Source organism: Lynx canadensis, chromosome D4, assembly GCF_007474595.2.
Source record: "Lynx canadensis isolate LIC74 chromosome D4, mLynCan4.pri.v2, whole genome shotgun sequence".
Lineage (NCBI taxonomy): Eukaryota > Metazoa > Chordata > Mammalia > Carnivora > Felidae > Lynx > Lynx canadensis.
Genome location: NC_044315.2, coordinates 12,131,676 through 12,153,546, shown reverse-complemented (window position 1 = coordinate 12,153,546; position 21,871 = coordinate 12,131,676). Strand labels below are relative to the sequence as shown.

General features: G+C 38.2%; 1 protein-coding gene and 1 long non-coding RNA gene across 7 annotated transcripts in view; one reads left to right on the top strand and one right to left on the bottom strand.

Annotated features, from left to right (window-relative positions):
* Positions 1 to 20,272, top strand: part of PTAR1 (protein prenyltransferase alpha subunit repeat containing 1) — a 50,716-nt gene extending 30,444 nt beyond the window's left edge. The window contains exons 5-7 of one of the 3 annotated variants that reach the window (XM_030293314.1): positions 627 to 840; positions 8,943 to 9,247; positions 11,182 to 20,272. In XM_030293314.1, the coding sequence (XP_030149174.1) occupies positions 627 to 840; positions 8,943 to 9,247; positions 11,182 to 11,524 (862 nt within the window). In that variant the 3' untranslated portion in view covers positions 11,525 to 20,272. Of the gene's footprint in view, positions 1 to 626; positions 841 to 917; positions 1,006 to 2,664; positions 4,033 to 8,942; positions 9,248 to 11,181 lie in introns of those variants that run through there. The other 2 variants (XM_030293317.1, XM_030293318.2) reach the window with 2 other exon arrangements.
* LOC115499420 overlaps positions 1 to 21,871 on the bottom strand; it is a 62,133-nt gene that overhangs the window by 7,547 nt on the left and 32,715 nt on the right. Inside the window, exons 3-5 of one of the 4 annotated variants that reach the window (XR_003964153.1) lie at positions 6,412 to 6,492; positions 1,319 to 1,325; positions 1,153 to 1,236 (exon numbers count right to left, since the gene is read on the bottom strand). This is a non-coding gene — a long non-coding RNA (uncharacterized LOC115499420). Of the gene's footprint in view, positions 1 to 987; positions 1,237 to 1,318; positions 1,326 to 6,411; positions 6,493 to 21,871 lie in introns of all 4 variants that reach the window. The other 3 variants (XR_003964150.1, XR_003964151.1, XR_003964149.1) reach the window with 3 other exon arrangements.

Here is a 21,871-nt window from a genome sequence, read left to right as displayed (position 1 = left end):
CCACCACAACCTGGTACACACACACGCGCGTGCATGCGCGCGCGCACATACACACACATACATACACACCCCTTGTCTTTGCATTTCCTGGCCAATTGGACTTTTTTATATAACTATATTTATATAGTTATATTGGAACTAGGCAATCTCTTTTTGACACATTTTAATGCTTTAGAAAGGTTTCTCTCTCTGACCTTTCTTCCTCATCCTCTCTATCCATGGTCCTGAAGCTAATTATATCTTTAAAAAATTTTGTTACTGTTTTATTTATTTTTGAGACAGAGAGAGAGACAGAGTACGAGCAAGGGAGCGGCAGAGAGAGAGGGAGACACGGGATCTGAAGCAGGCTCCAGGCTCTGAACTGTCAGCATAGAGCCCAATGTGGGGCTTGAACTCGTGAACCACGAGACCATGATCTGAGCTGAAGTCAGACGCTCAACTGACTGAGCCACCCAGGCACCCCAATATATCTTTAAAAACAAATACAACAAAGTAATCCCACTGCCGCAAAATTGGGCTCATAGATAGGCATGGCACGAATGGAAATTAAGATCAAAGAAAACTGGCTGTTTTCCTCTCTGATTTATGTTCTTTCCTCGTTCTCATTCCCACATGTACCTTAACAGGCGATGGGTGCTACAACAGCTAATTCAGGAAACCTCCTTGCCTTCCTTTGTGACAAAAGGAAACTTGGGAACAATTCCTGCAGAAAGGACACAGAGACTAATACGAGAAGAGATGGAGGTCTGTGGTGAAGCGGCAGGGAGATACCCAAGCAACTATAATGCCTGGTCCCATCGCATCTGGGTTCTGCAGCATCTGGCCAAGCTAGACGTCAAGGTAAGGCTGTTCCTCCAGTCTCCCTACGCACATTCCCTGTCTGCCCTTTAAATCTTCTGATAGCAATTCCTCCTCAGAGGAACTTTTAAGGAAGAAAGTAGAGGAACTAATGGCCCAGCAGCCTGGGAAGGATCTAGCAGCTGATACCTCCAGGGAAGCCGTGGCAATTCAAAAAGTTCACATTCCTCACCAGTGCAGTTTTTGGCACTCTTCTGGTTAGTACGTTGGTAGAACTAACACAAGTTTAAGCAGCAAAGAAGATGGAGCATAATTCATTTTGCCCTGAAACAGGAAGAGATTATTAAGCCTTACAGAATTGGACCGCTTCTTTCTTGGTGGTCTTCCGTTCTGCGACTTGATGTGCTGAACCAGCTGGCTGCCTGTTCACCTTCTCTCCTGGGGAGGGAAAAGAAGATCTCACCTGGTGTTCCCAAACTTGGCTGAGTCTGTCAGTCACTTTAGGATTTCTGAGTCTCACCCCAGGCCTACGAAATTGGGGAAAGGACAGGATTTAAGATCAGTATTTTTCACGGGCTCAGGGAGCTTTCTGGATGCAGAGCCGGGTTGGAAGCTGTCACAGCCTAAACCTTTCAGTTTAGAAATGAGGAGATGGAAGTTTCCAGAGAATTTTAATGACTTAGGCTTGGCCACGGTTATATGACTTATTATTCATCAGACTGAGACCAGCTATCCTTTTGCTCCATCATACATATGACAGCTGCTATTTTTCTTCGCTTCTTATGTTTTAGTGCCATAAGAATCCACGGTACTCCTCTGAAAGCTTTCCAGGCTTGAGACACCTTAAAGGGGTCAAAATACCTCGTGTGGTGCTTTGAGATTAATAGAGAAGCATTCTCTAATTTTGCTCACCACCCCCTTCTACATCTCCCTTCTCATGTTCCTGCTCCCCTCTCTGTATCCTAACCAGAGATTCCTCCAGGATTTTTTTTTAAATTCCAAGGGAATTTTAAACCAACAGTTCTGGAAAAGTAACCCCTCCCCTCCGGTTTATATTGGCGTTGTGTTTCGGAGGGGGTGTCCCTTAATGTTATTGGAGTAGAAAGAGCACAAAGACAGATTCATACTGACCTGGCTTCAGATTTTGGCCCTACTAGCCCTGCGTGGAAAGTGAGGCTTTAACGTTTTATCTGTGAAATACCAGCTCGACTGCCTTCCTCAGTGGATTGTGAGAATTACTGGAGTTTGTGCATGTGAAGTACTGGGCACCTAATAGAGGCTCACTGAATTTTAGTTCCTTTCTTTGTTCTCCACGGACAGAAAGTTTAGGTGAAACTGGCTACCAGTTTGCTAGATGAACTCAGTGTAATTTATTCATGAAAAAGTACTGAAACTCTTTCATTCCCAGACGCCAGCCTATATGCTGGGTGTAGCATAATGACAAAGGGAGTGCTCTCAACAAATTGAAAATCTAGTTGAGGAGACAGATGCCAGCAATTACAACATGGTCTGACACTTGCCGGAGCCGAAGGAAGCACGGGGTGTGATGGGAGCCCGGAAACGGCTTCTCATCCAGGCTGGGCTCATTGGAAACGGCTAAGGCTGTGGCCCCGTCAGGGGTCTGGTGGGGTGTGGGAGATCTGGGTCCTTATGGAGTCTGGTCATCCCAGCTCCACAGCTTGGTAGTGCGTAGGGGGTGGGGAGGGGCACAGGGAGCGTTGAAGATAAAGAAAAAGGCAGAGTCCAGGTGAGCCGAGAGGTCTTTGGAAACTTTCCTACCTTGATGTGGCCCTTTTAAAGTGGCATTCCCATAAAGTCAGGAACACGGGGCCAAGGGGAAATTCTTGGTTTCTTGACACTTTTCAGATGTTAAAGATGAGAACTCATGAGCGGTGTGTTGACTCAGCTGCCTGGGTCCAGTCCGAGGCTCACCTGGGCTGTCCACCTGCTGTGCCCTGCCCTTGACCTCGGTGCTCTTCCTGTCACCACTGCTGCCACAGTGCTCTCTGGGGGCTGGATTTACAAAATCCCCTTTCTGCACTTAGAAACCACTGGGCCCTGCTAGGAGATCATGCCCTACTACGCTTTGTCTATTAGAGGAAGTAATCACAGAGGAATCACTGGTACCTGTCAATGAGCTGGCATCTTTTTACATAGACAATTGAAAATACTATTTTTTAAAATGCTGGTATCCAGCATTGATAAGGGTGTGAAAACAAGCATTGTAGAAACAGGTATGATCTTACTGAAGGGTAACATGGCAGCGTTTACAGACTTTACCCAAAAAGAGGCATGTTCCTTTTGATCTAGCACTTCTGCCTAAAGACGTAACGGGAGACGAGGTTCGGTGGTGTCGTGATCAAAGGCTCCACTCGGTGGTCACGCAGACCTAACTTGAATCCTGACTCTGCCACCAAGTTGGCTTGTGGCCCTGGGGGGGGTTTCTTGGCCTCACTAACCTTCAGTTTCCTCATCTGTAAAATGGGCATGATGGTAATCCCTACCTCATCAAGTGTTGTGAATTAAATGGGAGAATCCACATAAAGTGGCTCTCACAAGGGCTCGTACTAAGTGTTGGGTAAACACTGGCTATTATATAAAATATGAACATTTGGTATATAAAAATACTGTTTATCATAGTGAAAAACTAGAACAGTCTAACCCTCCAATAATGACAGATTAGTTACATTGAGTTATATCACAAATTGGAATATTTTGTTGGTACTAAAAGTTATATTTTGGAAGATAATTTAAAGAAAAATGTTCACTATAGGATAAGGATCTAAACTAAATATGAGATGGCCCTAATATAATTTTTAAATAATTAGCATTGAATGAGATTTTGAAGTGTTTGGAATACTGCTTGGCATGTTGTAACTGCTCAACGTTTATATATATCCTCACACATGATGTTACAGATATATTGCTTTGTGTTTTCTGTTACAAGCATGTATACATTTTCTGCTCAGAAAAAAAAAGAATAAAGAATTGTGAACAGTGCTAGGGTGGAATTATGAGATTTTCATTTCCTATTTTCTATTCTGATTGTGTGTTCTAAGTGGATTTAAGTAGATTTTAAAATAGTCTCATTTGTGACTGTGGGGTGAGAGGAAAGATCACGGTTCACCAGTTTATTACTCCTAGCCAATTGAAAGTTGATACCTTGTGTCACCTGAGAAAGCACATAGGGTCATCTCTGCAAAAAAGATACACAGATGGCCAATAAAGACATGAAAAGATGTTCAACGTCTTAGCCATGAGGGAAAAGCAAATGAAAACCAACTAGCATGGCTAAAATGAAAAACAGCAGTTATAAGTGTTGACACGGATGTGGAGAAATTGGAGCCCTTATACGTTGCTGGTAGGAATGTTAAATGGTGCAGGCACTGTGGGAAACAGTTTGGCATTTCTTCAAAAAATGAAACCTAGAGGGGCGCCTGGGTGGCGCAGTCGGTTAAGCGTCCGACTTCAGCCAGGTCACGATCTCGCGGTCCGTGAGTTCGAGCCCCGCGTCGGGCTCTGGGCTGATGGCTCGGAGCTTGGAGCCTGTTTCCGATTCTGTGTCTCCCTCTCTCTCTGCCCCTCCCCCGTTCATGCTCTGTCTCTCTCTGTCCCAAAAATAAATAAACGTTAAAAAAAATTAAAAAAAAAAAAAAAAATGAAACCTAGAATTACCATATATGACCCTGCAGTTCCACTCTTAGGTACATATATATATACCCCAAAGAATCAAAAACATGTTCATACCAAAACTTATTACAGCAACGTTTATAACAGCATTATTCATAATAGCCCCAAAAAGGTAACAACTCAAATGTTCAATAACCGACGAGTAGATAAATGCAATGTGGTGTATCCATCCACACAATGGAATATTATGTGGCCATAAAAAAGGAACAAAGTCCTGATACATGCCATAACATGGATGAACCTTAAAAACATTGCTGACTGAAAGAAGCCAGATTGGGAAGGCCACATAACCCTATAATCCCATTTATATGACATTCAGAATAGGCAGAGCAGATTAGTGGGTGCCAGAGACTGGGGGGAATGGAGATTTAGGGGACTCCTAATAGGAATGGAAGTTGTTTTGAAAGTGATGAAAATGTTCTGAAATTAGACAGCAGTGATGACTGCACAACTCAATATATACTAAAAACCACCAGTTTATTTTTTAACTTCAGAAATTGGTTCTTAAAGTACATTAGAAAGAATAAATCTTCAAGAATAGCTAAGAAATTGTTGAAAAAAATGAAAATGAGGAACAGTGTATACTAGTATCTATCTAAATGTTTATAAAAAGAGAGTAATCTTGGTACTACTCAGTAATTAACACACTAATGGAAAATACGAGGCCCGGAAGCAAATCCCAATACATAATGTGTACAAATTTCATTGAAATATGGAATTTCACATAACTGGAAAAAGGATTCTTTGTTCAATCTGTGATGCTGATTAAGATTGACCTTTTAGCAAATATTTGTCAGGTTTTAATATCATATACCAAACTGAACTCTAAATGGAATAAAAACTTACCTGAAGGAAAAAAATGGAATTAAAAAAATCAGTTGCAGTAATATAGTAAGAAAGATATTTTTTAAAAAAAGAAAGATATTTATAGCATAGGGACCTAATACCTTTATAAAGATCTCTTAAAGACTTGTAAGAAAAATTAAGGACTATCACAAATAGTAAATTAGGCAGTTATAAAAAAAAAGAGAATTAGGCAAAATAGGCAGTTTGCATAAGAAGACACAGGAAGAAGAAGAGAATAAAATAAATATCTAGCCTTAATGGTAAAAGGAAATGCAAATTAAAATGACATGATTTTCCACTTATTAAATTAGTGAATATTAAAGTACTAGTAAGGAATTTAAGAAATATTTAACATGTTCTTCCAGTAGGAATATAAATTACACAGCCCCTCTGGAGGGCACTTTGACAATATATATGAAGAACTTTAAAAAATGTTTCTCACTGTTCCAGTAAATATACTTCTAGAAATTTCTCCTAAGTAAATAAGTTGTGCACATAGACTTTATATATATATGTGTTCAAAAGGGTGTTACTTATACAAGAGTGGAAACAAAATGAGCGAATGGTTAAATTGTGATAATCTTTAGGATGAAATATCATGCAAAAGTTTAAAATTACAGAGTAATATTTAATGACATGGGTATATGTATATAATTTAGTGGAATGAAATCAGAATAAAAGAGTATCCCAAGTCTGTGTTAAAAATAAACTGCGCATATGCATGCATAGAGAAAAGCTGAAAGACTGGTGATAGGCCAGAATGTTAAGAGTAGTTTTCTCTGGCCAATAAGGTGATGAATGATTCTTTTTGCTTTTTTTGTATTCTGTATTTTTGAAATGTTCTAGAATGATCATTTTGTGTCACTCATAATCAGAAAATAACCAAATGTATTTTTAAAAATTTATAGGGCAGATAGCATATATATATATATATATATATATATATATATACATATATGTATATATATATGTATATATATATGTATATATATGTATATATGTGTATATATGTGTATATATATATGTATATATATATATATATACACACATTTTTGGTTTTAATTTTAGGATTGTTACCTGTTATCCTTCTGGGTCATAGCCCTGCTTCTGTGGTTTTCTTGTAGCTATTTATTCACTCATTCATTTTTATAAGGAGTGCTGAAAAAGAATAGTAATATGTGAATTATACCATCTATAGGTCATTGATTCTGTCAGTACCTTACATTTAAGCCATATCTCTATGCAGTGTCTTTAAGATCATTTTTTTTTTAACATTCATTTCTGAAAGACAGAGACAGGGTGCGAATGGGAAAGGGGCAGAGAGAGAGGGAGACACAGAATTCGAAGCAGGCTCTAGGCTCCAAGCTGTCAGCACAGAGCCCGATGCAGGGCTCAAACTCATGGACTGCAAGATCATGACCTGAGCCAAAGTCGGCCCTTTAACCGACTGAGCCACCCAGGCACCCAAGATCACTTTAAAAGTAATGGCTGTCACTTTAAAAAGTCATTGCTTACATCTCTCAACCTTTTTATTCTAGTAAAAAAAAAAATGCCCTGAAATTCCTGTTAAAGTTTCTTTTCTAGTTTAGTATGCCTCTTAAATATATCAAGGGAAAAGAACACAGTGAATTTTTCTCCTAAAAAGTCTGTTAAAAATTTTTTTTTTAATTTTTTTAATGTTTTGGTTTTGAGAGAAAGAGAGCACACATGCAAGTGGGGGAGGGGCAGAGAGAGAGGGAGACAAAAAATCTGAAGCAGGCTCCGGGCCATCAGCGCAGAGCCTGACATGGGGCTCGAACGCATGAACCGTGAGATTATGACTTGAGCCGAAGTCAGATGCTTAACTGACTGAGCCACCCAGGCCCCCCAAAAAGTCTGAGAAATATCTTTAAAGGAATTAAATTGATACTGTTGAAAATCTTTCGTGTCTGTGCTATTTTTTGTCTCAAAATTACAAAAAAAAATTAAAATTTTTGTGTATAGAAATATGCAGTAAGAAATAATCTAAAGGTTTTTCACATTATGTAAATTCCTTTTAAACATGTTTTGTACTCTTCAATCAATATTAAGAAGCCCTACCAAAATTAGTAATCTGATGTAGTATAGCCTAAATGTTCTGCAGGTTAATTCTTCAAAAATGTAACAACCTTAAGGTTAGTATGTATTTTTCTAAGGTAGAAGTTTATCTGGTGCTATTTTGTGCACTATTTTAATCAAATGAACAGTCTTGTTTTCCATTTCTCAGAGATTCACCAGTTCTGGAAACAAACTTATTTGGCTTCAAATAAACTCTTTAGAACTTAAAGGAGATGTTTAAAACATTTCACGGATATAAATCTGCTTTCCTAGCTGGGAGTAATCTTGCCCCTCTGTACTGGTCACTTAATTCCTTAAATTGTTCACTTATAAAATACTTAGACGTCCACTCTGAGGCCACTGGGTATAGAATGATGGAAACAGCAATTAGGAGTGACTAAATATTTCAAACAACTTTTAGAGTTTAGTGAGGATGAAAAGATGTACAGTAAGTTCTGTAATATATATGGGAGAACACACAGAAACTGTGGAGGTTCAGAAGAGGGAGAAATTTCTTCTAGGGAAGAAAGGGCATGTGAGAAATGGAGAGGTGATCTTGGTGCAGGAGAAGGAGTTTACCTGGGGCCCTTGACGAGCAGGTGAAGGAGGAGCCCTTTGGCTTTGTGCGGTAGCTGCCATTCACTGCTGAAAAGTCTATGTCTTTTTTCTTTAGCTGATCTGAAAATCCTGTGATGGAATGTGGCACGCCCTCAATATGGCTTTCACTGATCAAAATCCACTTGCGTTTGCTACTTGTACAAGACAGTGCCAAATAATTTATTTTTTCATAACTGCTGGCTTTTCTTTTTATCATTCCATTCGAAATTGCTTAGCTTGCAGGATTGATAATACGAAGGCTTTAACAATTCACTGCTGAATTTTGTTTCATCTACTTAACAAAATCATTTATCATTGATATGAATTGAGTTTGACATGAACAGTGAAAATTATGAGCTCTTGGAAATTCCTATTTTTCATGCATCATGTTTTTTGCACTAAGCCCTTAGAATTAGGTAGTGAACAAAACTGACATGCTCTGTGCCCTCATGGCACTTACATAGTGAAGAACAAATCACTACCTTGAGTTGATTGTTCAATAAATAATAAGTTAAATATTCTAGTGTTGGTTAAATGTTAAAGTTTACCTCAAAATAACCTCTGAATTTATATTTTCTCTTCAACATCAGCATTCTTGTAAATAATCACCCTAATGTTCATCATTATTCTAGAATTTGGCTTTTCTGTGGGTGTGCCAATCAGAATGTGATTGATCAAGGTCCAGGGAAAGAATGACAAGTCTTAAATTCTGTGGTGTATATAAAAAAATCTCTTATTTATCAGGGAAAGGGGGAAACTAGCCTTTACGGAGCTTCCACTAAGTGACAGCACTGTGTTGGACATTGTATACAAAGTATTGGTAGAAACAATTGTTACCAGAAAAACAAGAACAAATCAAAGAAATCCAAGGCGTTAAGGGAGAAGAAAAGCCTTTGGCTATTCCACTTCTCACTTCCCTTTTTTCTTCCTACAAGATTCTTCTTGATGAACTGTCTTCTACTAAACACTGGGCCTCCATGCACGTTTCAGACCACAGTGGATTTCACTACCGCCAGTTTTTGTTAAAGTCTTTGATTAGCCAAACTGTGATAGATGGTTCTGTATTGGAGCAAAACCCTCTGAGAAGTGAGCCAGCTCTGGTTCTTGCAAAAGATGAAGCAGCAGCAGCTTCAACAGAGGAAGCAAGGATAAATCTTCCCCATCTTCTCGAAGAAGAAGTTGAATTCAGCACTGATCTTATTGATTCCTACCCAGGACATGAAACCCTTTGGTGCCACAGGTAAGAGAAGGGAAAAATCCGCTTTCTGCATGAAACCACATGTCTTCCTGAGAGCTGTAGAAGGTCCTACATCGTAGGCCTGCCTTCTGGAGTAAATATGGTAATCTGATTGTGGAGCTTTGCCTGAGTTCAGAGGAGTTTTCGTTACCACATCCTCATGATCTTCAATAAGAAGTTCCTCATGCAGATCTTTGTCTAATGCTTAGATGGTGGCATTCAACCTTGACTGTGCAACAGCTGTGTTACTTCCAAACTGAAAACAAAAGTTTCTAGACTCCCTCCTTGGAGATCCTGATACTTGTAGCATGTGTGGGGTGGAAGGCTGCCATCTAGTCTTCAAAAACACAATGGAAAGAAACTTAGCAGGTACATTCTGATGCAGAGTCGGGTGTAGACCATTGATCAGACTGTTGACTGGACCTTGAGAATAGTTAAGCTTACTGAAGGTCTGCAAATTAACGTTCCTTAAGTAATAAACTCTTGACACTGGTTGGGGTTTTTTTGTTTTTGTTTTTTGGTTTTTTTTTTTTTAAAGTAAGGTGTACTTTGGGAGCAGGGCAGAATTATTAGGAAGGAGTGAAAGAGGATTAGCAACCTCATAACCTGAGTTCTGAGTACATTTGACAGCCAAGTAACTTTCATGTTGGAAGGAAGTCCAGGTATGGGAACCCCCTGATTGGTTCTTTTTTGAAGCATCTCTGTCTCTATAAATGTGGATTCTGCTTCAGGCTATAGGATTCTATTTGTAGACGAAGGACTTGCTGTGCCAAGCAGGAGATAGGCGTTTTACATATTTGTATGTTTTTAAACTTGTTGAGATTTGCCGCCTTTTGAGGAGACACGTTCAGCTGCTCCTCCATTCTAAGTACATTTAGAAGATGGGAGACCGTCTACCCTCTTCGGCACCTTCCTAAATTTCTTTTTCTCATACTAAAGAGACACTCTGACTCCACATTTTCTAGAGACAAGATAGATACTAACCTCCATGTCATTGGGGTGTTACAGATTTTTTTGTTGCTATTTTATATTTAGGTACATCGGTAGCAAGGTTGAGAAAATTTTAAAATTATATTTGTGTTGAAGAGATAGCTAGATTAACAGAGTAGAAGCTTTGTATAAAAATTATTTGAAGTTTGGGGTGGGGCATGGGGAAAAGAGACAGTTGGGATGGCCTGGCTGTTATACAGGCCAGTTTTCTACTACTGAGCCATTGCCCTTAGGCACCTTATCTGTCCTTTGAGTTTTATCCTCTATAAAATGGGTAAATTATATGCTCCCTGTCTACTCCAGAATATGCTGGGGAAATGGACAGAATTAACTTTTCAGAGTTTAGAGTTGCTAATATGAATAATGAGATATCCCTGCTGCAGGGATATTTAATGAGACTATAGTTATAGTGACAGATTTCAGGGAAAGTTAAGTTGGTTTTTAGATAATAAGACCTGTTCTTATTAAAGGAAATACTGGATAGAGGCCATGGACTACGCCTCTAGCGGAGCTATTTAATCCCCTTGTTAATTCACTTCTGTTTTAGGATATCAGTGAAGTTAATTTTTGGTTCTGTTTTTTGTTGTTGTTGCTTTTTTTTTTATAGCAGAGATTGGGCTACGACCTATTTTCTAATTTCCGATTGTAGTTACAAAGAGTAACAATGCCAGGTGATTGCCATCATCTCAGTCGGTGGTATTAAAAATCCTTTGGGGGTCGTATTATTCTTTCTCACAGTCCAGTATTCTGGGCTTGTAAGACTCTGGTCTAAATATGCAGAGACTTCAGGGTAACTACTCCGCCTCCTTCCTCCAGGTAACTCAGGGTTACCACGGGAGCCATGAACTGAGTACAGTATGTTTTAAAATTATCAGCTTTTTTTTTTCCTAAAAAGTTTTACTTTGTGATATGAGTTTTCTGTATTCTCTCCCCCTCCTCTTTCACAGGCGGCATATTTTCTACCTTCAGCATCACTTACGTGGTAGGTTTCCTCACAGTGTGACCCCATTGTCACCTGCAGACAGCCCTGGGGGAACTTCGAGTGACTTGCACCTCATCCCAGGAGGCCCCCACATGTCTCAGGCCATGGAGGTGGATGGGCTGAATGACTCTAGCAAGCAAGGCTATTCCCAGGAAACCAAACGCCTGAAGCGGACCCCAGCTCCAGACTCTCGGGGCCTGGAGATGGAGCATAGGTTCATCGATCAAGTATTGTCCACCTGCCGGAACGTAGAGCAGGCCAGGTTTGCCAGTGCCTACCGGAAGTGGCTGGTTACGCTGAGTCAGTGAGAGAGGTGGATTAGTCCTGCAAGGTTCCCCTTTCAGTGCAATATTGCTTTCCTTTCTTACATAGTCGCATGAATTGTTTGCTGGTATGTGTTCTTCATCTTTAGGTTAAAAGTCCATAGTAAATCTTTAATTTTATTTATTTTGTTAAGAACTGGCATTCCTCTGGGGATAAAATAACTGTGTAGTTTCTTCCTGCTAAACAGTGAGTCTTAATTTTTTTCTTCTTCTCATCCTTTATATTTCTATACGTGAAGCTTCTTCTCATTTGGTTCTCCTAATCGGTTCACAGACACATCTACCCACCTCAGTGCAGTTGCTTGCTGTATAGGCTAGTTTTTTTTCAATTAAAATTTTAAGTTGTAGTTCAGCCTTAGAATAGTACAAGCTCAAAATTACTCCATCTGATTACTGCTTTGAGAATCAAATGGCCAGATAGATGGGATTTGCAAAAATATAAATCATGTCTCTTTCTCGACTCAAGTTATCGACCAGTGTAACCAAAGTCAGAAGTATTAGAATTTATATAAAAAACATGCTTCCAATGTGTAATCCATTTTAAAGTGGTTATTTTAAAAGAAAAACTAATTTTAAGAGTTTATGTAATTGCAGTACTGGGAATTATTTTTATTACTAGTTTTGATAGATTCTTTTTACCTCAAATTTGGTATGGGCCAAAAACACTCACATTAGCCCTTATATAAACCTTTTTTTTTTTTTTTTAACCTGGAATGCCATTTTCAGTTATTACTACTTGTTTTCCTTTTAAATTCACCATGAAAAGTGAAATATGCATGGAAATGTATCCATAAACAATCTTCCTTTGTAAAAATTTAAGTTCTTGAGGATACACTTAAACCACACAATTTTTATGAAGTGGTTATTACAGATTTGCTGGCAAAAGCCAGGGGGAAAGAATAGATTTTGAAGGTTAGGTCTTCAATCTTTATTTAAAAAAATAAAACAACTTAAAGACTTTGATACTAAACTTATCAGGGATGAGGTACCAAAGTAGCCACCGAACAGCTGTATCTTATTTCTCAGTAATAAGGGCTGGGTTCTTCAGGTCTGTGGGAAAAGGGCCGGCTAATGTTTACTTTCTGAATACGTTTCCCCCCTTTGTAAATGGTCTGTGTTTGTTCTTTCCCTTCCACTTATCTCTTCTTCATTCTCCCAGTCCCTTCCATATTTTTTGACACTTTCACTTTCGTATGTTTTTCCTTACTTGTCTAATTTTAAGGATGTGTTCTGAAGACATTCTCCGTCCTCTTTCCACCGAATCTCATACCCCATTAAACACACAGACACACACAATATTCACAGGAACTGCCCTTTCAAAGGTCCCCTAATGATGGAAAACGCCTGTTGTCCTGTGTGTGTGTGTGTGTAGGATGCCACACTGCAGAAGTAAGTGACCGCCGTGCTTTGCTTGTTTTTTTTACTTGCTAGGTCACCTTTAGGGTGAGGGAACAGATGTAAAGGCAGACTTCTCCTAGTATATATTATGGAAGCCTTGGGCTTGAGCGAGGCACACTGCCTTAAGCTTAGGAAAAGAGCAAGTTCTTTATTTGTGCATCATGATTTTGTTGAGCAGCAAACTGTCAGGGGAGACTTGAGAATACCAGAAAAACTGTCCAGCCTGGCCCTTGTAGACAGAATCTGCTTTTCTCTCTTGGGGCAAAATTTCATAGTATTTAGGTAAGAAAATAATTGCCATTATGAACATAATCCCATGGCCCTTTGTCTACAAATACCTCAAGGTCTACCTAGACCTCTGTGGATAAAACCATTAGTTGATGATTTTCTCTACCTGCAGGGGATAGTGGGGAGACTACACAGAGATGACAGGAGAGATTCAGCCCATTCCACTGGATACATGTTGCCAGATCCTGGCCTCACTCAGTATTCCCTTCCACGCATCATTTTCAGTATCCCAAGTAATAGGGCTTCTTCTGCTTTGATGTGAGTGTCAGGACAGGAGTATAGACAGTCCCCTGTGAAACAGCGGCTCCGCGCCTTTTTTACCCTCCATACGGTGCCCTGCCCACCTTTGATGTTTTCTGCCTCCATGTGTTTTAAGGCCCTTCATACACCCTCTTATGAAGCCATGCAGTCCTTTACGATATCTCGGTCTCTTCTTCCTAATAAAGTTTTGAGTAGGCAGTAAAAACACAAACATCCGAAGGATACTTAGCGTTTGTGACTTTCGTGTGCTACTTTATTTCTAACGTTCGCATTTTTCAAGTGCTGATTCACAGAAGAACCTAGCATTGCCCCATATGGTTGTGTTTTTTTCCTAAATGGTTGACATCTAAACTCATTAGCTGTAGCATGGTAGTATCTCTTTGAGTGAATAAGTTCATGCTGTGGAAAGGATGTATCTTTTCAGGGACTTGTTAGTCTTTACCTTTTTTTCTATAAATATCCTTGTTGAAAGAAAAAGATAGTTTAGATCGATTGACACATTTCATCAAACTTTCATTAGGAGAATAGTCGGCCATCATACTGTCCTGTGGATCAAGAATACTACTGACAAGCCAAAAGCAATAAGATCTGTAAATACCTCCACACCACCTTCCTCCCCGGCCCCACCTTTTTTTAAGTATACCTGTTTTGGTAATTTGGTGTTCCCAGATTCTACTGTGTGCCTTGCACATGGCGAGGACTTATCAAATGTTTATCAAATTAATAAATGATTCACTGAAAAAGGGAAAGATTGATCATGAGTAATGGATAGAATGAGTTATGATTGAGAAATTGATAAGTTAGAGCAATGGATTGTGAATGAATGATACATTCTAGCCTCATGATACTACAGGTGAGCTGTTACATATAGAATAAGTTAATTTAGATGATTCTTCTTCATTTAACGACCTTGTTTAAGCTGTTAAATGCAGCTCTATGATTATGAATTAACTGTACTTTAATATATATTAAAAATTCATAGAACAAAGCTCGTTTGCATTAAGAACACCACTTTCTGTTCATTTATGGTATTGGAGGACAGATCTTGGCAACAGAGCCAGAGACTCTTTGGGGCATTTGAAGGAATTCTTTGATTTCAAAGACTTGTTGATTTGTATTTGTGCAAGGATAGTCATTTTATGCTTCTCCTTTTCTCCTCCCCAGCTTGAACTATAGACCTTTTAGGTATTTCTTAAACCTGTGTGAGTCATTTTCTTTTTCTCTTATTAGGCTTAAGGATTAGATACCTGTTAATGTCCCCTTTTTCTTTTCCAGGTTTTAGCATTTTTGTTACGTCTTTGGAAACTCTGGGCCCAGACTCTCAGTCATATCCCTTATTCCTATGGTACGGTTCTGATTAAAGGCTTCATTATTAATAGGATTAAATGTATACATGTTGTCACTAAAAGCCATTTAAATCTTCAGATAAGGGCTTATGTGACACAAGATATGAAAACAAAAGTTCCTTGACTTTTACATGGCAGTTTGTAGGAAAGCATTTATGGTGGTAGACTGTGTGATTTAGATGAATTCAGGTCGTCGTGTGAATTTATGCTTGTTATATAAAGAGAACTTTTAATATTGTTGAGAACAAGTTACCATTAGTAATTTTCTGTAGCACAAGATAGTATTTGACATGGGCTAAATATTAATTTAGGAGTACAGCTGTCACTTACTATACAACAGTCTAATCCGTATCTTAGTCCCTCTTAATTACAGAAGATACTAAAGGTTTAGTTATAAAAGGAAATAACATATATTCTTTGCAGAAAGCTTTTGTAAGCTAACAGTTATTTTGTTACTAGTAAATCAAATTTTAGACCTTTCAGATATTTAAATGATGCTACGGAATTCGAACAGCGCCATTAAAAACTTTTGACTTCTGAGTGAACTTCTCCAGGAGAATGGTGCAGCCCCTGGCACTTTGCATGCTGCTGCCTCCCCATGCCTAGATGCACTCTTACTGTGCTCCTGTGTACTGGAGAAGTCTGGAGGCACAGCAAGGTGGAGACGTGCCCTGGCATGCAGGCAGCGAGCAGGAAAGAAAATCAGCCCTGAAAATCCTACTTGTCACACAGTGTCTTTGAAACAATAGCTATATAAACCTTGTTAATTTGAGTGCCTTTCTTATTTCTGGAGGGAGCAAGATTAATGTTTAGGGGGAAAACAAAGGACAGAATTTTTATCAAACAGTTGATTGTAACTCATTTTATTTATTCCAGTTGCTAGACACGGTCCCGTGGAGTTTTTTTATCCATTCATGACATACTGATATGAGCAGGTAGGATGCTTTGGTTTGTATTTCTTAGTTAGCATTTTTAAGCGCCCTGCCAAGAAGAATTAGTTCTTTCCCTGTGACAACTAACTTTTTGGGGATTGGAGGTATTTAGAGGACAGCGTGTGCATAATTACAGGTTAGTCCGAAACCTGTGCAGCCCATGTTCAAGGGAAACAGTGGCACTGTGCCTGAAAAGAAAGGCCGTATGATTGTCGTAAATGAATCCTTTGCCTCACTTTAAGGGTTTTAAGAATTCCCTCCCAAATTCTGTGTTGGAGGAAAAGAAGTAAATAGATGAAATTTAAAATATGGCATTTTATGTATTTGGTTACAGGAGAGGGGAGGGATAGAGAGTCCATATTTCAAGATTGCAGATAACTTTTAATTGTAATTTCATAAAAATATACAGCTAAAGATTCCAAAGTGCTTTTCAGAGGACTATTGAATAATATATTCCTAAATGGCAGCAATATGTCGTAGTTCATAGTGGAGACAGAAAACCATTGTGTCAGTTGTAGGTGTGTGTGTGTGTGTGTGTGTGTGTGTGTGTGTGTGTGCGCGCGCGCGCACATGCGCGCTTGCATTGCAGGAGGCACCTCTGGCTCTCAACCTGGACATCTGTATTCTCATTAGGTTGTGTTAAGACTGTAAAACCAAACTCTGTGCTAAAAAAAAAATAGAGAGGAGTAGCTTAGTCTGCTGATGAACCTTTGTGCTTCCAAGAATATTAGCTCTTATAGGTTGTGCTTTTTGGACAATAATATGGTCCACAAGGCTGACCCTGGCATTCTTTTATTAATCTGTTATTCCTCAGGGTGTAGAAGATTTAGTAAATTTAGGACAAAATTTTATATTCAGTGGCAAAAAAGAAAAGGCAAAAGTATGGTAAATATATTACTAGCTCTTAAAACTTTAGTATAGATAGTATTTTTTATAAACCCCTACCAGTGCAGTAGCTCATAGACGCTCTGTGCCTGCCTCACTCTTCACCTCGCTGCTTCAGTCCCTACGGCTCTATTATGAATGTTCTCTTAACGTCTTCTGCGGAAACAGTTTCTGTAATGTATTGTTTTCCACGTTGGGCAGAGGTGGGGGTGTTTCAGTTGACATCATTTTGTTTCTGGAAATCCTGTTCAGGAAATGATTACCGTTCGTTTTCAAACTGACAACTGTTTTGCCTCCTAAAACCTCACTTTCCCTGAAAGAGTGTTCTGTGTGCAGACCCCGTATGTGTTCAGTACATTGCATGATGCCTCACGCCTTGTAGGAATCCAACGGGGCGCAATCGTTAAAGGCTAGAAAGTGAAAACTAGCCTCCCTCTGTCTCGGCACCATTGCCCACATGCGTGGCTTCAGGAGAAATCCAGTATTGTGCGGAAGGTACATAATTAGCTTCAAACCATGCAAGGCAAGATACACAGCTGCATCACATTGTAAGTGAAATTTTGATACTTTTAAGGCATATATATGTGTGTGTTCACATACATGTATGTATATATGTTTAAACGAGATTTGGAACTTGAATTTATATAGTGATTTTACAGAGAATTTTATTTAAAGGGTTTTTATTTTCATATTTGCTTAAAGTGCTCCTATTTAAAAGCAGTTTTCTTTATTAAACCAGCCCCCTCAAGCAAAGTTGGAAACCTAACACAAGTGCCATTTGCCTGAATTAACCAGATATTTGTGTAAAATGTTTATTTTTGTCTTTGGATGCTTATGCACCATGACATTCTGGCTTTTCTTCCATACCTTTAGGGAATCAGCCTTAATTTTATGTATGGCCATCACTTTCCTCAAAGTACTATGCAGCTTACTTCAAATGTTTATTTATCTTTATAAAGTGATCAGTAATACATATTCAGATTTTTTTTCATGTCCTGGGGTGAACAGTTTCACACGTTCAGATAGTGACTCATAAAGCATTTTGTCAGAAGTGCTCAAATATTATCTTCCCTCACCAGTGTCATCTTGCATTTGAAGCAGGTACTTTTTCTTAGTAGTTAAAGAATGAGTGTAGACTGAGTGCAGTCATAGTAGGTGCTCAATAAATATTTAGTCAGTTATTGATCTCATGGCAAATTAACAGCTTTCGGAGAGGAAACTTGTTATCTTTTCACGGAGGAGCATATTTTTAAAGCAATATATGTTTGAAACTGAAAAAATTACATCACTTGGCATCAATTACTAGGCTTATTTAGGCTGGAGTTAGTAACATGCAATAAACGTACTGTTTGTGTAGAACACGGTCTGAAGATAGGAGATGGGGAAAGTTTAAGCAGCATCTTTTTGTGCAAAGCACATTAATAAATGTGATTAAATGTCTTAATAGGCTGCCAAACTCAAGAGAGAGAGAGAATTACTGTAGACGCCTACAGTCGGTTTCTCTGTTGGTGTACCTGGTGTTACCTGGCTTAGGTTCTATTTATTTCTTCTTAAAACTTGGTTGCTTTCCAGTGTCTTCAAAGTGGTAATGGTAAAATGCAGAATTATATTAAATAACTTCTCCTTGTTTTCTCAGAACATCTTTAATATGAGGGAGAAATTGTTATGAAAGATACAGTAGTTTCAGAATCTGCTCATTTGTGACTTTCAGAGCATCTTTGACAGAGCTTACTCGGTGTAAACAGATTTAAACGGTTGAAAAACAAACATTCCAGCCTGAGCTGTGAGGAACAGAGTGTGTAATACGAGTGTAATTAGGCATCGCCTCCTGGCGAGGTTCTTGATGCATGACTGTGATGCTGGCCTCTGACTGTGGTGACCGCTCAGTATTATATTTTGGTGGTGTTCCTGGGAGAATAATGAAATGTGTGCTAGATTAATTTGTATTTGAGATGGACACAATAAAAGATGATGTGGTATCAATATGCCAGGGATTTATACACACTATTACTGAAATTTTTTTAAAAAAGAGGAGGGGAAGAAAATGACAAAAGGTCAGTGATATTTTTTAATAGCCTCTAAGAAAGTTTTTTTTTTTTAAGTCCAAGTCTCTTAGACACTAAGCAGTTGCTAACCTTATTTAACACTGTGGAACTTTAAGGGATAGTTCTCAGATACTGTCTGCTGTTAGAATTGACAACGTGTGTGAATTTTACATTGCTTGCAGATTTTCCAAAAAATGGAGTATTTAAGTTGCAGTTTAATGGTTTTTAAAGATTTTCTTGTAGGTCGTGGTTCAGTGGACAAGTTACATATATGATCTGTGGTGCAAGGTCCGATCCTGGGCATTAAAGATAAGTTTGGCTACCTTAATTTTACTGAAGATACTAATTGTTTCCCTCTGATTGCACTGTTATTTTTTTTTTTAACTATTTTCCTCTGTGTTCCAGTCTGCATTGAAGTTCCTTTAGCTCTCACAATACATAGTAATTGACATTTCTTAAGGATTAAATATTTTGTGAATTCTTTTTACCCTTAAAATGTGTATCTTGCAGAGGGATAAAAATTAATTTTGCAGTAAAGTATGTGCAGAGTGTGCTTACAGTGTCCTGGGAGTTCGTACTCCAGATTACTTAAAGTAGGATGGCTAAATTCTAAGGCTAATAAGTGACTGTAGACTATCTGTATGAGCACTGTCCAGTAGGAAGAAATGGGAGCCACATATGTAATTTTTAATTTTCTAGCAGGCACATTAAAAAAGAAACCCATGACATTAACTTAACTATTTTAATTAACCCAATATATTAAAAATATTTCACTATGTAATCAGTATACAAAATTATGCAGATATTTTGCTTCCCCACCCCCACCCCCCATAGTAAGTTTCTAAAATTCATTGTGTATTTTGCACTCACAGTGCCTGTCAGTTCTGACTAGCTACTTTGTAAGTGCTCAAATAGCCATGTGTGGCTAAGGGCTGCTATATCGGACGGTGCAGGTTCATAGGGTACAAAATTTGACTTTATTTTAAATTGGGGAGATGGTGAGGTAGGCATGAAATTATGGTACTTTAAAAATTAGTATACTTAGAAAAGTATCTAATACAATTATCCACATTGTCTACATTTTAAATTTGCTGTAGAAGTAGCTCAATCTGTTCCAATTTGCCAAGCATTATCTAAGGAGGAAGAAATTCCATGCCATGTAAAATACCATGATATGCTCATTATAACAACACATTATTAACACATTTTTCAATGTGTTCACTAAACTCAGTCCTGTCTCTTCAAAATAATAGCTTAAATTGCATGTTAATTGTGTATCTGTACTTGTTTTGTTTTTATATTATTCTTATAATAATGTGTATTAACAAACAGCCCTAGGATTCTAATCTTCCTATGCATCTGTCTTCCAGTACTTACTGGTACACTTACTAAGTTGTTACAAGTGGCAGAAAAGTAGAATGAACCATCGTTTTTTTTTTTTTTTTCATTGTTTTTATCATGTGATCATGTACCAAGCCAGCTATAAATTATTGTATTTCTGTAGAATATGAAAAATAGTGTTTATGTCTTAACTTTGCTAAATGTTTGCAATTTCTAAGTAAACTTTTCATCTCCTAAGATGAGTGAAAGTGTGCGTTTATTTTTGCTTGTTTTGGTGGTGGTGTTTTATATTTTTTAATTTTTAATGTTTATTTTTGAGAGAGAGACAATGCGAGCAGGGGAGAGGCAGAGAGAGAGGGAGACACAGAATCTGAAGCAGGCTCCAGGCTCTGAGCTGTCAGCACAGAGCCCGATGAGGGGCTCAAACTCACAAACCATAAGGTCATGACCTGAGCCAACGTCAGACGCCTAACCGACTGAGCCACTCAGGGGCCCCAACTCGTTTTGGTGTTTTAAACTCCACTCCATTCTGCCAAGCAGTCCTGTTTAATTGCTGTGATGGTGGTAATGGGATGGATGTGTGAGCTGTTGTCTAAGTGAAACCAACTGATTTGATTACTTATGCTTGTAGAAGGAATTAAAAATGTCATTTGTGTCTAGGACATTAAAAAAATGTCGAAAACAAATTAGAGAAACTGTCACACTTGTCTTTAGAGTGCATTAACAATGACTAATTGACTTATGAAAGTCATTATAACTAGATATGCTTTTTCTCATACATTTTAAATGAAGGCATAGAGCAGAGAATTACTTGATTATTTCGGGGTTCTATCCCATGTTTTCTTAACCTGGAACCTTACTTCCATATATTTTAAGCTGGACACAGCATTTACAGTTATTTAAATGGCTTTAATACCTAAGTATACTCTGAAAAGTATTGATGACGTGGATACTTTTTTTACTCAGATTTTAAATACTCAAAAAGTTGTTTTGTGGGAAAAGCCTTTGCTGCCTTGTCCCATGACTCTTTAGGATTATATTTTAAATAACGCACTATTACCTATGCCTATTTTTGGTAGGAAACAAGGTACAGAATTTATTTGCATCATGCCAAAGTACCACAAACAATGTTTTCGCTTTGATATGCTAAGGAAGGGAACTAGCTTGCTAAAGACAGTGTTGGTTTGCGTTAGTAGGCAGATTATATAAGAAGTGTGACAACAATTTATATTAGCAAAGTGCGTCCCTGGGAAATTGCTTTACCTAATAGGATGCTTCTTGAAATGAAAGATTAACAGTAAAAACAGAGGCAGGATGATACACTAGCTAATTAAAATTTTTAAATATGATAAGCCGTTCATCATTTGTATATATTTAGCACTTTCCTCATGTTGCAACCTCAAATTTTTGCTTTTGGTGTTTTTTGGTTTTGTTTGTTTTAGGAGAAGAAGCAGTGATTTGTTTTTTTGTTGTTACTGCTTTTTTAAAAAGTGGCAGGGTTCCTATCTTTCCCATTCTACTCCAAAATGGCTAGATTGGGCATCAGCTTTATTTAAGATAGCAAGTTACAGTATGCCCTTTTCTTATGAGAAGTACAGTATTATTATATATGCCCTATGCTACAGAATTGAAAACAGAAGCAATAATTACTGTACTAACTTTTCTTTCACAGAAAGATTCTTAGAGTAACCCTGGCTACCAGGAAGAACTCCCTTACCACTCCTTATAATTATCTGAAGAACAGACATAATACTTCTGAATTTATACTTTTACTATCAGAATCCTCCGAAGATACACAAATCTCTTGTATCAGATTCCTTATTTGCTTCTCACGGT